Source organism: Megascapheus bottae, chromosome 2 (genome assembly GCF_031878675.1).
Source record: "Megascapheus bottae isolate mThoBot1 chromosome 2, mThoBot2.hap1, whole genome shotgun sequence".
Lineage (NCBI taxonomy): Eukaryota > Metazoa > Chordata > Mammalia > Rodentia > Geomyidae > Megascapheus > Megascapheus bottae.
The window spans coordinates 56,313,920-56,331,528 of NC_143510.1; the positions used below are offsets into that span (position 1 = coordinate 56,313,920).

General features: G+C 35.7%; 1 protein-coding gene across 5 annotated transcripts in view; it reads right to left on the reverse strand.

Moving 5' to 3' along the window:
* Nucleotides 1-7,444: 7,444 nt before the first annotated feature.
* The window catches only part of Tafa2 (TAFA chemokine like family member 2), a 408,767-nt gene continuing 398,602 nt past the window's right edge, over nucleotides 7,445-17,609 (reverse strand). For all 5 annotated transcript variants that reach the window (XM_090327818.1, XM_090327816.1, XM_090327811.1 and 2 more), the window contains one exon: nucleotides 7,445-9,244. In XM_090327818.1, the coding sequence (XP_090183944.1) occupies nucleotides 9,233-9,244 (12 nt within the window). In that variant the 3' untranslated portion in view covers nucleotides 7,445-9,232. The remainder of the gene's footprint in view (nucleotides 9,245-17,609) is intronic.

Genomic DNA, 17,609 nt, shown 5'->3' on the forward strand with positions numbered 1-17,609 from the left:
CATATTACAAAGTCCTCACACAGCTAGATTCCCAGGATGGACTTGGATATTCTGTAAAATAGCACTTGGAGACTAGTGTTTATTTTCTCCCCATTTTCCACTTAAATTAGAAATCTGGCAATTAGATTTAAAAATGCTCCCTGAAAAGTAATTATATGTAATCCATTCTCCAGTATTCTTTCTCAGCAAACCTGTAAGGGATGCAAAGATATCTCATGCCTTCCATTTGTCAACTGCTGCACAATTCTTTTTGGGATTGGTTCCAATAATGAGTCTTATAAAAGAGAAAATGGGCTATTTTAACTTTTGAAACCTAAATGGGAATCGCAAGACAAGAAAGGAAGTCTAATGAGGAGTCAGAGGTCAAATGAGTAAGGTCAAATGAGCTTCCCAAATGCCATTAGAAATATCACCAGAAATAATGGGGCCAACAAAATCCTTAAATGCCTATTAGGGTTTAGAGGTTTTGAACACTATTTGTAGCTGTCTTAAGGAAATGGCAAAAAAATAAAAATTTAAAGATGAGCTTCGAAAGAGTTAGAGTAGAAAAAAGTCACATACAAAATGACAATATTGAAGGTGACCAGAAAGGGAAAACAATACTGGACATATTTTCTGTAACACACTAGAAATGACTGACAGTTCAATGACAATAGATTCTATCTTCCAGAACAATGACTTTTATATTGTAATTGGAGTATGTTTCCTAAAGCTTCAAAATAAGAAAGGCAATGTTTTCCATAAGAACTCACTAGTGAATACTGACAACAGTGATTAGATAATATCTTTTTGCAATTTTTAGCAGGCCTGAAAATTACAAGATGCCATTTAAACCTTCTGATTACTTACCTGTGACACTTCTAGTGTATACTATATGCAATCTACTAGAGAGAAAACAAAATAATAAAAAAAACTGAACATGACATTTGCACTGCAAATCACAATCATGTTTCATATACCTGAATCTTCCCTAACAACTGAAATTCAGTATTTTCCATGAAGGAACAAGTTAGTCACTCAAAAATAAGCATCAATGACTACTAAATGAGCTTGCCTAGTGTGTATTAAATCGTTCAGTGATTTATTACATTGTATTGTATCACAATGAGATCACCAAAAAAAAGACTAGCAGAAGTTTGGTAGAGAGCAAGCAAGCAATTGCAAACAGAAACAATGAAAAAAGGCAACTATGTGTGTGTGTGTGTGTGTGTGTGTGTGTGTGTGTGGTCAGCAGATACCATGAAGGAAATTTATAAGCATTTATGGATAGATTACAAATCATCCTCTCATTAGCAAGTTCAAATCTAGGTAAATAGACATATGTATATAGACATATATTTTTTTCTTTTTGAAGTCTTTCTTGGCCATGTGTTCTGTGAACAATATTTCAAAAGTCTCTCATCAATAATAAACCTTTGATGGAATCATAATATCCATTTAATTTTGCATGGGAAATTTTGATTAGGAGACTGCTAATTTAGAGGTGAGTGAATAGGGACCAATCTATAGAGGCCTATCCCAGAGACAAAACAGTATCTCTAGAAGTAGAGGACATTGCAAGAATTATACAAAAACACTCTGTGTGGCAGGACCTACTGGTAAAACCCTAACCCTGCCAGTGTTAGCGTTCAGGTTATAGATACACCAGTAGGTGTAGTTTCCTATTGGTAGAAAGCCACTTGAGAATTTTAACTTACCAGGTAACAAGGTTACATTCAGGTTGGAAAGATCACTCAGATGGAGTTTGGATTTGAAGAGAATAAGACTAATGTGAAGTAGAATCTATTCCCATTCTAAAATATGAGCTGACTAGTTGTGTGGCTTGTAGCCCAGGGAATATGGCCAAAGTAAGAATATTACTTTCCATCTTCCTTCCTATGATGCGTTTCTTCCATTATGAGAATGAGAGTGACTTGGGCTTGTCTTCTAGAGGAGAAGACATAGCCTGTACATAGCTCAGTCATCACAGCAAAGATGATTCCAGACTAGTTTGTATATAGCTTGGTTCCACACACACACAAAATAAATAAATAAACATCAGAAAACAGAAGAAAGGTGCATGCAGCCACAGCTCCTAGCAGAAACAGAAGCAAGTACAGCTGAGCCCAGAGGATGCTCCCATTTTGCAAACAGCAGTAACAGATGCTTGCTGTTTCAGGCCTCTGACCCTGGACTTATGGATGCACACTCGATGTATCAGGGGTTGACACAAACACAGAGATCCTCACTTGGAAAACCAGACACAAACTCAGAAAGCAGAATGTGAAAATGTTGTGAACAAAATCTAGGTGCTACTGAGGTTTTCATTCCTAATGCCATCTATTCTCATCCAATGCTTTTTCTGGTGCGTTGTGTATCTTCGTTATCCAGAAATTCCCCCTTTCATTATCAGTCAGTTCTCTCCCAGTGCTGCCATGGAGTTTCTGTGTTTCATGGAACTTCCTAAAGATTCTTAAAGGGAATTGGTAAGAAGTTAATTTAATTTCCCCTCCTAAGAGAAGCCTTATTTGAGAGAAGGGTAAAATTTACCATGTGTATTTGTTCACTATATTCCACACCGTTATTGGCAATATATTTTTAAAAATCCCATCAAAAAGCAGATTTAAAACTTCTCTTAATAAAACTTCTCTCCATGTTGAAACTATTTCTATCCTTTTCTAGACTCATACATGCAACAAACTTACTTGCCAATGATTCTAAGCACAGCCCGTGAGTACACCAAATATTTACTAAGCACATCATGGGTTGAATTCCAAGCTCTGCTTCTTTACTGCTATGTGACATGGGGAAAATGACTTAACCACTCTGTGCCCCAGATACCACAATGATGCATATCTCAAATATGAGTAAATAAGTGCATATCTCAAATGAGTAAATAAGTGAATGGAAAAGTCCTTAGACAGAACTTACGATATAGAGAAAGTGTTGGAGGCATATCCTCCACTGGATTAAAAAAAAAAACCAGCCTATCATCAAGCAAAGATAATCTCAACTCTTTGTTTCCAGCCTTGCTATGGAATGTGGCACATGGCTGCCAATGCCATGCTCTGTATTTTTTTTTTGCCAGTCTTGGGCTTGAGCTCAGGGCCTGAGCACTGTTCTTGGACTTTCTCAAGGCTAGAGCTCTACCACTTGAGCCTCAGCACCACTTCCAGCTTTTTTCTATGTATGTGGTACCGAGGAATCGAACCTGGGTCTTCATGCATGCTAGGCAAGCACTTTAACCACTAGGCCAAACTCCCAGCCCTGTATTTTTTTTTAATGTCCTGGGAGATGGCAATATTGAGAAACACTGTATCTGCTTTATGTGTGTGCTGCTTTCCTTAGAGATCCCAAGCCTGAGTGTAACTCTTGTATACTCAGAAGGTGAATCTTAACTTCTTAAAACCTGAACGCCCCATTCCCTTCATGCAGAATGCTTCCCATGTGGTTTCCCTTGGCCTCATTTGGAAATTTCTCTTTAGCTTCACTCATCCTTATTTGTATTCATGTAATAGAGGAAGTATGTACTGGTCTCTCATCCTTCTACTTAATAGTCCCACACTCAGCTATTCTTTCTCCATATATCTATATAACCACTTTTATCAGGGCACACTTCTCTCCTGCCTTCTACCACTCAGACTCTCCTGTCAGATAAGAGTTTTACTTAGTCTGCTCACTTTCAAAAGCCTCAAAATTGTAGAAAAGGCACTTATTAGAATGTATCCTCCTACATATCTTTCATTTGTACATTCTCTGGTGATATAGGCTATGAGTGTATTATTTTCTATCAATGTATGTTGCACAATTTATGGGTCATAGGAATTTTGACATCTTTCATGGTAGAAGTAGCATCATTTCATAAGTGCTTTCCATGTGCTAGATACTGTTAAGCCCTTAAATCCATTCACTGGATCCTCACAACAATTGTGAAGAAATGTACTTCTGTTTTATAAATAAGAATATTTTGATTTTATTAATTTCTCTCTCTCTTCATTAATGATTTGGACCAATAGACCAATGATGTTTTGGTAGTCTGGGAATAAAGCAATATTTACCCGATAATTGGATTCTCCTTATACTTCATATACTTTGTATTTCCTTTTGTATATTGGTAGGCAACTATCCTTTTGTCAGCTCCCTTTATTTTTATTTATTTATTTATTTTTTGCCAGTCCTGAGCTCAGGGCCTGAGCACTGTCCTTGGACTTTCTCAAGGCTAGAGCTCTACCACTTGAGCCTCACCACCAATTCTGGATTTTTTTTTCTATGTATGTGGCACTGAGGAATCGAACCCAGGTCTTTGTGCATGCTAGGCAAGCACTCTACCACTAGGCCAAACTCCCAGCCCAGCTCCCTTTATTTTTGATTCTAGCCCTCCATCACCCCCTCATTCCTTGACTTGGATAACATGGATAAAAATATTATCTTTCATATGAAATCTCTGATATAGGCACCCTCCAACTTGTCCTTTTCACTCCACATTTGAAGAGAAGTCTTCATGTTCTATTTCTTTACTTCCTGTCTCCCATTGACTCTCCAACCCAGTTAAATCTCATTCTACAACAAGCCTTTGGTTGAAATGATACTTTCTAAGACAAACAATAATCTCAAATCACAAATCCAATAAATCTGCATGGTTTTCAACCAGCAAGATCTTTCAAAATATTCCACTATGCTTTAAATTACTATAGTGGAAATTATAAATGAATTCACCCTGCCTACCTGCTTCTTAGTATCCTTTTTCAACAAGCTTTTCTCCCATGATTAACAGCATGTCTGTGTCTCTGGAAATTTCGTGGCTCATTTTTCTTTCACTTTAACCATCTATCTTATCATTTCTTTTTGTTTTGTTTTGTTTTGCTTTTATCTCCTGGAATTATATTGATAAATAATGCTTCAGATATTTAGAGGAGTTACGTATTTGGGTTTCTCCCCTAAGTGTATCCTCCTTTAGTTGATAGTTTCTGTGGAAATGAGTAGAGCCTTGCTATCTTATCATTTCTAGCTCAACATAATGCCTCAGTAGTAGTTCTTAAATGGAAAACACAGTTTCTGATTTCAGCCTAATTTAAAAACTATCAGAGGCAGGCATGGTAGCTTCTGACTATAATCTCTGCTGTAGAGAAAGATCAGAGGGTCATGATTTGGGGCCATCTCAAAAAAAAAAAAATCAAGCCAGGAGTGGCAATCATACTTCTAAACCCAACTATGTAGGAGGGAGGAGATGCACGAGGATTATGAGCCATCTTGACTCTAGGGGTAAATGTATGAGATTCTATCTGAAAAAAAAGAAATCACCAAAGTGGCTGGATGCTAGTGGCCCTGGTAATCCTGATTATTCAGGAGGCTGAATGAACTTTGAGGTCACAGGTCAAAGTCAGCCTGGACAGGAAAGTCTATAAGACTCATAACCAACTAGCTACCAAAAAGCTGAAAGTGGAGTGCTATGGTTTCAGGTGATTGAGCAAAAAGCTCAGGGACAGTGCCCAATCTCTGAGTTAAGACACAGGACCAGCACGCGGGCGCGGGCGTGCGCGCGCCCGCGCACAGACACACAGACACACAGACACACAGACACACACACACACACACACACACACACACACACACAGAAAGTAGAAAAAGAGGTGGGCGTAAAAGCCAAGTGGTAAAGTATCAGCTTAGCAAATATGAAGCCCCATGGACTGCCACATAAAGGCAATCTCATTGTAAGCTTTGGATGGATGTTTTTGAGATCCATTGTTTCCTGTTTTTCTAGCACAATAGTCCACACTCAAGCCTTTATAGCTCCTCCCTATGTTTTAAACTTTCTAGCTCTTTATACTCACAGTCTCTCTTCCTTTAGATTCTTAATCCCATTTATTAAATCTACTTAAAAAAATCAGCTTTGGTCATACATCGCTCTGCTTATATAACATCTAGAATAAAATCCAGTTGCTCTGTATAACAAATAAGGCTTTGCTTAAGGCATGATACATACTATTAACTAATATGCAATGTATTGAATAAAGACAAAAATGAACAAATGAAAACAAGTGTGAAAAACAAGCTCCCTGTGGACCCACTCTCCCATTGACTAGTAGAGTGACATGTGCTTGCAGGACATGAAGAAAATAGAACTAATTTGAAATGGTAAATTTTAATAATTGACAAATTTAATTTAGCCAAATATGTTTGTACTTAGTAGGAATTTGTCATTTAAATGACAAACGAGTACATTAAATTTCACATCCTCAGGTGGTATAAGTAAAGGAAATAAAAAAGATATTTTATTATGAGAAATTTGTAAATATATTTCTTTCATTATCTTTTCCCTAAAGCATTCTAGGTAAAAAAAAATAAGAAGGAAAGAAAGAAGGAAGGAAGCAAAGAAGGAAGGAAGGAAGAAAGGAAGGAAGGAAGGAAGGGGAAGGAGGAAAAGAGGAGAGAGGGAGGGAGGAAGACAGAGAAGGAGGGAAAGGGAGAAGGGGAAACAGAAATGGAAAGTAGAAGGGAGAGAAGGAAGGAGGGAGAGAGAGAGAAAGTGGCTAAAAAGAGAAAGAAAGAAAAAAAGAGAGAGAAGAGGAAGGAAGAAAGGAAGGAAGGGAAAAAGAGATCCTTCCTTACTTTGATATGAAGTTTAGAGTATTTTTACCACTGTCAATTTCTTTCACAATATATTATGATTATCTATGATATTGTCATAAAAGAAAGATTAGGAAAAGGTCAACTGAAATCTTTTGTGCTGTGTTGATTTCTCCTGAATTTTAACCTATTTCAAAATAAAAGTATACTTTTGATTTCAGTGCATATTTGAATTATATCAAAAGACAAACTTTACTTGTCAACAATTTCCAAAACAAAATGATTTTTGCTTCTGCAAAATTCCGTCAGTTGCACTCAGAGTAAAAATGTAGAAGTATGGCCCAAGAAAATATGTGTATTTGACTGTTTCTTAGACAAGAAGCAAATCAAATATTGGAATCTTATGGAAATGGCAATATTTGCCATGAATCATCATTATAAGAAGGCTGATCAGGTTTTCTATGAATTCAGAGGTTTGCATGGCTGAGAACTGACATGTTTTTTAAAATAAAACTCAGGCAAACATATCTTCAAAATGTACTTATGAAAGAGATTTCATTTTGTATCCCAATTTTATTCACCTTTTCTAAATAGTTACAACATTGAGTTACTGAGGATAATCTAGTTAGTATATTTCAAATTCTATTTATTTTTCTATTGATATGCATGTATTACACTTGTATATAATACAGAATTTCCAGCATTGTTTTAAAGACAGTTTTTTTTAAATGAGAAACATGGTTTATGATTTTAACAAACTCAGGACAAATCTATGACTTCCAAAACAATACAGCTTTCTACTTTGTTTAAAAGGAATTAATGATATTCTAATTGATGCAAAGACTCCAGCATAACTTTTCCTTTCTTTTTGATTTTTTTATATTCTTGATTTCATATCATAGACTGAAAAACCCACTCAAACTCATATAAATCGATTTTGTGCATAAAATGGGAACAGGACGTCATTTCATTCTATGTATTTGTGGATCAGTAGACTTCAGTCCAATGTCAAAAACTTACTTTCCACGTTTAATTTTTGGTAAAATTTACCATGTTTGTTGCTCTTCAGAGTAGTCTTGTTAATATATTGGTCTTTGAATATTGATACAAAGTGACAGACTCAAACACTCCAGGACATATGAGCCTTCATCATAGAAACCAATGAACACTTAACATGCCAGGAAGTTTGAACAGCACAAATATTTCACACCTTCTCTAACATGGTGAGACTCCTGATAGGATCATTTATGAAGCATCTTTTGATTAATCTGAAGCATGTAAAAACACAGAAATCCCTCTCTTTACATTCCTTCAAAGCATGGTTTTACACAGTATTAGTACAGAATGGCTATGCAGTTTTTATCGTTCTCTCCTACCACTTTACAAATGAAACAAAATAAATGCAGTATAAAATTATACATTGTGTAATAACTTAGAAAGAAATGCATAAATGTTTAAGGCCTTTAACTATTTATAAGATGATCCTTTAGAACTAAAAAAAAATCATTGATGGTAAAATGGCTGTGTAAAGATGGACAAAATACTGGCCCATGTAATTGTCTGAATGGAACAACAACAAGCAAATATTTGTAACTTTGAGACCAAGGTAAATGAACAATTTATTCTATCAACAGGCCAAACAAATTTATAAGCATTCAAACAATCATTGGGATCAAGCAAGAGACAGACTCTTAAAATGACACAGTGAAAAAAATAGTAGTTTAAAAAAAATACTAGAAGAAATACAAATGAATAACATCTGAGCTAAGAAATCAGAAGCAAGCATGCACCCCTGGAAATTTTCTGAAACTTAACACTACTGAACTTGATGGCTCACTGCTGATTTCTGAAAAGGGTAAAAGTAAGCATAAAATTAATTAAGAAAAAGCCCACTTAAAAGAAACACTCAAAAGATCTGAGAGTGGTCTAGAGGTACAAAGTATTCTATGAAAATGGTAATCCAGTTCTTACTACTAATTATGTAACTTGCAGAGAGAGCTGCAGTAATGTGTTAGCCTTGGGGAAACACATCAACTTGTCTATACATTCTTACATGATTGATGTATTTGGATTACTATTACTTGACAAGAATAATTAGTATAAATGGATATATATTTCCATTCCTTTAACAAAAGCAACTGTAAGATGTTAACCTGTAGGCTTTCAGAGCTCCAAGATTATGATGTACCAATAAAAAAGTCTCGGTGTATGTCATGCTAGAGGAGAAGTTTGCAAAGGGAATGTCATCATAGCTGTGTGCAGTCCACTAGCCAATGCAACATATCCATGATGGAAGGAAAATGCACTTGGGAGACAGCTCTCAGAAACAAGGAAAGCAGTCACAGCTGGAGCAGGGAACCCAAAGGGTGATAGTCTCCGAAGTCACCCAGAAAATATGAAGACGCTACCAGCTCTGCCGACAGCCACTGCACATTCCTTCAGCAATGTCACAAGTTCAGCAGAGTTCAAATCAAGTGAAGTCTTCATACCATAGAAATTCACGTCTGAATATTTTAAAGTTGTGTGTTCGGGAAGATACTGATAACAAGCCATGGAGTCTCTTGAAAGAGACACAGGAGTGTCTCTTCAGAGCAGTATAAAAATCTTCAAAATCACCTGTCGAGTCATGCGTCTATCCGTATGTTCCTTGCCATCAGCCTGGAGCAATCATTGGACCTATCCTTGCTTAATGGGTTACCTATAAATAAAAGAGATAATAGAATCAACATTCCATGAAACAGTTGCAGTCACACAACTGACACAAATGATAACTAATTGATAGACAATTTCGATATACCTGCTATATCCAATATATTGTTGTATTTTAAAGAAAGACTGTATTCAAATGTTTCCCGATTACGAAATAAAATGTATTTTATTACTTTTACAGTATTTTTAGAGCTACTTTCACAACGATTCAACTGTGACAAGGAATATGTGAGGTGGCAACATAACCTTTCTAAGATACAAAGGAAAATTTTGGCAATCCTCTCCTTGGCATTGACCTGTGGGTATACTCCAATGATTATAAGTAGTGCATTATTTTATGGACATAATCAATCTAAAGTTTATAAATACATCATGCAGGGCTTCTGTGATGAAAGGAATGGTATTCTCAAATGTCCTCAGTCTTTGAAATTCATTCTTGACAAAATTATAAGAATTGTGAGCTTAATTTTTATTCAATTACAAATATATTAAAAAATCATCTGTTAATGAAGACATAAAATGTTTGGAGAGAAAAAGTAAGTAATAGAATGATTCACCAAATTTAAAGGTATCTAGAAGTTCTCATAAAATTAACTAGAGGGGCCAGGAGTTTGGCCTAGTGGTAGAATGCTTGCCTACCATGCATGAAGACCCAAGTTCAATTCCTCAGTACCACATATATAGAAAAGCTGGAAGTGGTGGTGAGGCTCAAGTGGTAGGGTGATAGCCTTGAGGAAAAGTCCAAGGACAGTGTCAGGCTCTGAGTTCAAGCCCCAGGATTGGCAAGAGAAAAATTAACTAGATTACTATTAGTACTATTATTGTAAATATTATGAAGAGTCACATTGAATTTTTATATCTCCCAATATCCAAAGATCATGTGTGTACAAGTAAAAGGAATAAAGTATATGGTATTGTATATCCTTTACATACACATAGAGAAAAATTCTGTTGTGTCAATAAATTTCTAGTTCATACTAGCATTAAACAGGGTATTTAGAGATAATTACCTAGTTCTACTCTAGCAATGAAGCCAAGTTTTAAAATTAGTGTAAATACATTAATTTACTTCATTTACATGATAGTTATGGTCCTTTGATAAAACACATATGAAAATGTAGTTCTTACTTGTTTGTAATAAGCTGTTAACAATGGAAATATTAAATAAAATAAACTTTCAATTTTCTCTCTGCCATGGAAAGTCTCAAATTGTACTACAAATTGTACTACAAGAAGAAAATGTCACCTGACTGTGTTACCTGGTCTGTTGTATATACGTTTATTTGAAATAGGAAAGGGAAGGGGGGAAAACAAGATGATTAGGAGGGGTGGGAGGGGGGAAATGGGGAAAAAACATGAGAAGGGGTACTCATGTGTGAGAAGTAATGCTCCTACTATCTGGTGAATGTAATTTTAACCACTCTGTACATTGCAATAATTTTTTTTAAATGTCAACTTCAAGATCTTCTTCTTTGGTAAGTTATCAGGCTTGAACCGAGGGTATGGGTGCTGTCCCTTTGTGCTTTTGCTCAAAGCTAGCCACTTTGAGCCATAGCTCCAGTTCCAGTGATTAATTGTAGATAAGACTTTGCTACCTGGAATTGACCTCAACCCTCATTCCTCAGATCTCTGCCTCTTGAGTAGCTTGGATTACAGATGGGAGCCACTGGTGCTTGGCTCAAGAATGATTTTAGGAAACAAAAGCCATATAATGAGTGATTGTTGTCCTTAATGTACTATGTTAGCTCTCATCTTTTTTGCCATCCCTTGGTTATCTCATATTGTTACAATATTTCACCTTGTTATCTGATATATTTTATATGTGCTTAATTGGTTTTTTGAAATTGGATAGGGAAGGGGGGAAATCAAATGAGCTGGGGGAGGGTGGGAGGGAAATGGGACCATGTCATGAGAAAGGGTGTCAATGTTTGTGAAGTTATGCACCTTCTATCTGGTGAATATAATGTAACCCTTCTATTAATCACAATAAAAATAATAAAGAAAGAAAGAATGCTTTTAAAGAATGGCAGTCATATTTTTTCTTGTTCTGTGGTTAGCTAATAGTCCTGAAGAATGGATGTTTGCCTGATTCTTTTATTATCATTCTCCACTGAACAGAACACAGGGAGAAAATGAAATAAGAACTAAAAATCCCAAGTAAGCAATGGTCTTTGGGTTTTGTCCTTCTGTGAAGGACACACATACTGAAGGTCAGTGTAAGAAAAGTAGGGGACAAAATATTCCTATCTCCACACACATCATGTCACAGGTTGCTGAGGACAATTGATGATTATCATGAGAAACACAGAAACATTATATTTTTATTAAAGATTTTCTTCATCAACTCAATTGCACACATTGATTTCTCTTGACTGCAAACATTTCACCAACTTCTTTTTAAAGTAATGTTCTTCATAGCAGAAAAAAATGAAACATATTTCAGGGACCATATTTATATACTCATGCTGGACTAATCAAAATATCAGATGAGAAAGGAGAATGAGCCGTTTCGTTTCAGTATTCAGTACTGGCAGCTGGAGCAAAAGAGTAGGACTGAAATGAGGGACCCAGCATTGCCTTGAACCACATGAAGCATGGGTTTCAAGTCATCTAGTGGTGACTATGATAGATGCTTCATGCACCTCACTCCAAGCTAAATATTTGATTCTGCTACTTTACAATCATCAATGGAGAAACTGTCTCAGCCATTTGTATAGTAAACTTATTTTTGTAAAGTTATTTTTAAGTAATCTAATTTACAATAAAAATACTGAAGGCTTACAATAATAACAAAATTTTCTCTGTCTCTGTAGAAAAAAACAATATGCACAAGTGGAAATAGAATATAATGAACATAATTCTTTTATTGGACATTAAGTATCTTAAATGCATATATTTTGGCCAGCCCAGGGCCTTGAATTTGGGGCCTGAGCACTGTCATTGGGCTTTTCCCAAAGCTAGAGCTCTACCACATGAGCCACAGCAGCATTTCTGGATTTTTTTCTATGTATGTGGTAGCGAGGAATCAAACTCGAGTCTTTGTCCATGCTGGGCAAGCTCTCTACCACTAGGCTAACCTCCCAGCCCCTAAATGAATATTTTTAAATGCATGTTTTATTATGCTGATGTGTCCATCAGCTAAAATAATTGCTAGAAGAATTCAAATTTAAACACAACTAAAAGAGTACTTGTCTAAGGAAACATGGAATGAAACATAAACACAGCAACTTTTATTCACCCTCAAGGTTTAGGCAACAGCTCTAGATTATTATTCCTTAAATGATTACAGCATATTTTACAATATGGGTGGTAGTAATACTAACCACACTGCATGCTCCCTGGAAATTCTGTCACCCAGAGTGGCCTCAGCTAACAAATGGAAATAATCTCATTAAATCACCTGTACTGCCAGGAGGATGAAATAATAAATCTTTATGAAAACATCTAGCTTTGTCAGCATTGAAAAGATTTTGCATAAAAGTTTTAGATTTAGATTTTGTTTTATGTCAGTTAAGAACTGGGAGCTGTCCCTGGGATTTTACTCAAGGCTAATGCTCCACCATTTTGAGTAACAGTGCCACTACAGGTTTATGACAGTTAATTGGAGATAAGAGTCTCACAGGGTATGAGACTAGATATGCATTTTAAAATGCATGAATCCTAAACAAACCCCTAAGAAGAATAAAACAATTTTAAAAAGACAGGCATTCAGTCAAGTAATAAGTTTACAAAGTGAGGGAAATCAAAGACTAAGTACTCGACTTCCCTTCTACAGAGAAAAAAATGAATATATTATGATGGTATTACTACCATCTCTAAAAACATGTAGATTTATAGCAAACAAAATAGAAAATTGAACAATATAGTTTTTTATTAAAAGATTTTATTAACACTGATTTTTTACACCAAATTTCAAATGTCAAGTTTAACAAACAAGTAATCAAGAATAGAATCTCTATATGCAATCATTGGCACATAAATTTAAGAACAAAATTCAAATTAAGCTGAGAATTTGTATGTCATAGGAACATATCAACCTATACAATTTAACATTATGTCTATAGAGTATATATCCCATTATAGATTTTTATGTCTATGTAGTTATATTTATATCTCCAAGATCATGTCAATGACCTTGAGTACCTGAGTATTGAGTCATCGCTCTTGCACTGTTTGGATCTAATATCCACATATTAAGGAGACCATATGTCTTTTGTTCCTTTGGTCTTGACTTATCTCACTCAACATGCTCTAGTTTCATGCTCTAGTTTGCTCTAGTTCCATCCACTTCTCCTCGAAAGCCATTATTTTACCTTGTCTAATGGCTATGTAGAATTCCACTGTATGCATATATATATATATATCACATTTTTTGTATCCATTCATCTGTAGTGGGGCATCTGGGTTGTTTCCATTGCTTGACTATTGTAAATAGTGCTGCGATGAACATGACTTTGCAGGTGTCCATGTCATATCCTCGGTTATGATGCTCAGGGTAGATACCTAGGAGTGGTATGGCTGGGTCCTAGTTTTTTTTTTTTTTTTTTTTTTTTTTGAGGAACCTCCAAATTACCTTCCAGAGTGGTTGTGCTGGTTTACATTACCACCAGCAGTGCAGTAGGGTTCCTTTTTCTCCACATCCCCAGCAGCCTTTGTTGTTGTCTGAGTTCAGAATGTTGCCCATTCTGATTTGGGTAAGGTAGTATCTTAGAGTTGTTTTGATTTGCATTTCCTTTATGCAAACAATACAGTTTTAATGAATCAAAATATTTTAAGGATACCAAATGTAGTACACTATCACCAACTGTTTGTTGTAAGAAATTCAGATGATACTACTAATGATTATATGGGCCAAAACATAGGTAAAGGTGGCAATGAGTTTGAGAGTGAAATTCCACTCCTGAGAAAAGAAAAACTGTGCTCAATAATGCCAAGTCTTGTGAAAGCACTTACTGCCAAACAAAATAATGTAACAATAGATTAATGTCTCAACCATAAATCAGGGACTTGAACTAACTCTACTGAACTAAGGGAACTCAAGTTGATGGATTGAACTCCTAGAAATATGAAACTGGGCCTGATGAGTGAGCAGAGGACCTACTTTGGCTGATTAGTGTCACAGATGCTTAGATATTAAACTTGTGAGTGGCATAAAGTATGATGATTAACCCAGAAGAAAGTGTACCAGAGATGCTGCCTCCAGAGAGGACTAGTGGGCCTTATTTAGATCACCTAGGTTGTCAGAGAACTGCAGTGTTAAAATGTTGCTCATATAAGTCATGTAAACGAAGACAAAGAAAACCTCCAGCAAATGTTTATTTCCTTGAATTTGAAAGTGAGCCGATTATTTCATGCTGATCACAACTACATATCTTTTAAGTCAAAGTGAGTAATCTTCAATTGAATGCAAGTCACTTAATACATAAGATCCAACTAGTACATTAAAAATGAATGTTGTCACTTCAAATTAATGTTAAAAATTCAGCTATTTCATCATTTCTATCCTCAGTAACTACAAGTGATCAACTTTAAATTCTAGTGTTCCCATGGGAAGAGAACAAATTGTGCTTTTACCTTTTGTACACTATAATCTAGAATGCCTTGGTATGCAGAAGTACTTAAGCAATGTTTATGCAATCTAATGTACCCACTACCTGATGAATGTAACTGCAACCCCTCTGTACATCACTCCAACAATAAAATAAAAATTTTAAACAAAAGTAGTTTATAAGGCACCATATCAATTGTTGTCACCTTTTAGAACCTAAATATTGTTTTCACTCAACCTTAGAAGACACCAGGGAATGAATGTTTTACAATCTAAGGAGGGTTTTCAGCAAGATTTTTAATAGCTAAAAGTAGGAGGTTGCAATGAAACTAGTTTTAAAAGATAGGAAATAGCAGCTGTTACCACAAGTGCAAACCACCTTCATGTTCTAAGGGCAATCGATATAAATTACTGCATGAGGGTGAGAAATGGTCCTTTGATTATTATGGGTATATTTGAGCTTCTTATGCTACATGCAGTTGTTTTTTATGCAAACTTATTTATGTACTCTGATATGTTTACCTGCTGGTACACTGAACATACCTGTAAAATGTAATAACAGTAACAATAATAATAATAACAATAATAATTACAAAAATAGCATCTCCAGTTCTAAACACAAAACTATACCAGGATGAAGAAATTAATCATTGATAAAGGCATGCATATATACATAAACATATATATATTTGTGTGTGTGCAAATATATATATGTGTGTGTGCATGTATATATTATACTGGTAGAGGTACTTTGTGTAAACTAGGATTACAGGTATAAGCCATGGGTGCCCAGCTACTAATTATTTTTGTTGTAAGTACTGATTCTTTAAGGTCATAATAACAAATCTGTTATAGTACCCTGATTAGATTTCTCAGAACAAAAGTCTTTCAAAATTTGTATCATGAGTGGTCGAGCAATTGGCCTAGTGGTAGAATGCTTGCCTAGCATACACGAAAACCCAGGTTCAAGCCCTCAGTTCCACATATATAGAAAAGCCAGAAGTAGTGCTGTGGCTCAACTGGTAGGGCTCTAGCCTTGAGAAAGTGGAAGGACAGTGCTCAGGCCCTGAGTTCAAGCCCTAGGACTGGCAAAAAAATTGCAGCATGAGAAGGGATATCAGTGTTCGAGAAATAATGCATCCACTACCTGACCAATATAACTATAACCCTCTATATATTACCCTGATAATAAAATACAATTAAAAACATTGTGGCAAATCTATTCACACATATAATATAAAAATTTAAGACCAGGTAAGGGACACAAGTGTTATTAGTTACATTTTGAAACTGTCAATAATTTACACTTTTATTTTTAAAGTTTTACACATTCTAAAATATTATCTTCCTAACTTCAAGTTATAATGCTGAAAGCAAATTTGTTTCTATTCTGTCCCATAGAAAACGATGGTCTTTGAAAAATTCCTGAAATGATTACATGTATCTAGTCTAAAATTCTTCTTTTCCTGTGCAGTCTTCATGACTAGGTTATGGGTGGGAAATGCTATATTATAGTGGCAAATAGCTTGAATCTTGTCAGCACACTGCCTCAGTTTGAACCCCTGTCCTGCCCTATCACATTCTAACACTAACTGAATTGAATAAATTATTTAATTTTACTAGAGTCTCCATCTAATATGAGATATTACTGCCTGGACTCACACTTTGCTAATGTGAATGAACTAAAAAACCCATGCAAAAATCCTGTACCAGCAAATGTCTTTTAAATTATCAAGTAGTAGGTGTGGCCATTTCTAAACAAGATATAGACCATCCTACACAGGATACTGATGGGAAGGTGGGTTTACTTGTTTAAAGATATTAACCCCATTAAAGTTGACTTTCTGTTTGTTTTCCCATACAATCTTCTTAATAATGTCTGTGTTTGGTTAGGGTTTTTTTTCCCTGCCAGTCCTGGGGCTTGAACTCAGGGCCTGGGTACTGCCCTTGGACACTTTTTGCTCGAGGCTTCCTTTCTACCACTGGGGCCAAAACACCTGCTCTTTCTTTGACTGTGGTACGGAGGAATCAAACCCAGGGCTTCATGCATGCTAGGCAAGCGCTCTACCATTAGGCCACATTCCCAGCCCTTAATAAAATGTCTTACACCAAGAATGTGACATTATTTTTTTACTGTACTGAAAGAGATGATCTTTTCTGGACTTCTTAGTAGGAAATCATGGTTAAAAGGTTTTGCTCTGAGATCAGGCTACTCAGTGTCAATGATTGGTTCTGCTGCAAACTTAGCCTGAGACCGTGTCTAGGCAGGAAATTAGTCCTGCATGCAACATTGTGCCATAAGAGCTGAGAAATACAGCTGAGGACCAGCTATGAATACCACAGTGATGCTCAGGTTAACAACCACGACTATCACTTGAGTACATTTTTATCCCCATCAGAATGCACTAGATTCCATTTCTTCCCTGGTTGTTTCTGAGCCTCCATTACTAGTCTCTATATATAAAATCCCATACTTTCTTTGTCTTTCCTCCCATCACACTTTGCACACAGGACATACATGAAGAAAATCAGCACAGCAATTTATCCAGGCTTAAAAAATAAATGTTCTGTGATTGTGTCAAAATGATATGTAAATATGCAATTTCCCTTATTCTCCCATTCTCCATTGATAGTTCCTCTGATACATTTTTCTTTAATTGGGCTCTCCAAAATTATTTTGAGTCTCAATTCTTTAGTTTTCAGCCTACATAAATTTTTGAAATCACTGCCAGAGCTCTACAACATCAATGTGAATCTTATAGTAGCTTAATTTACAAAATAACACATTCTCTTCTGTAATATGGAC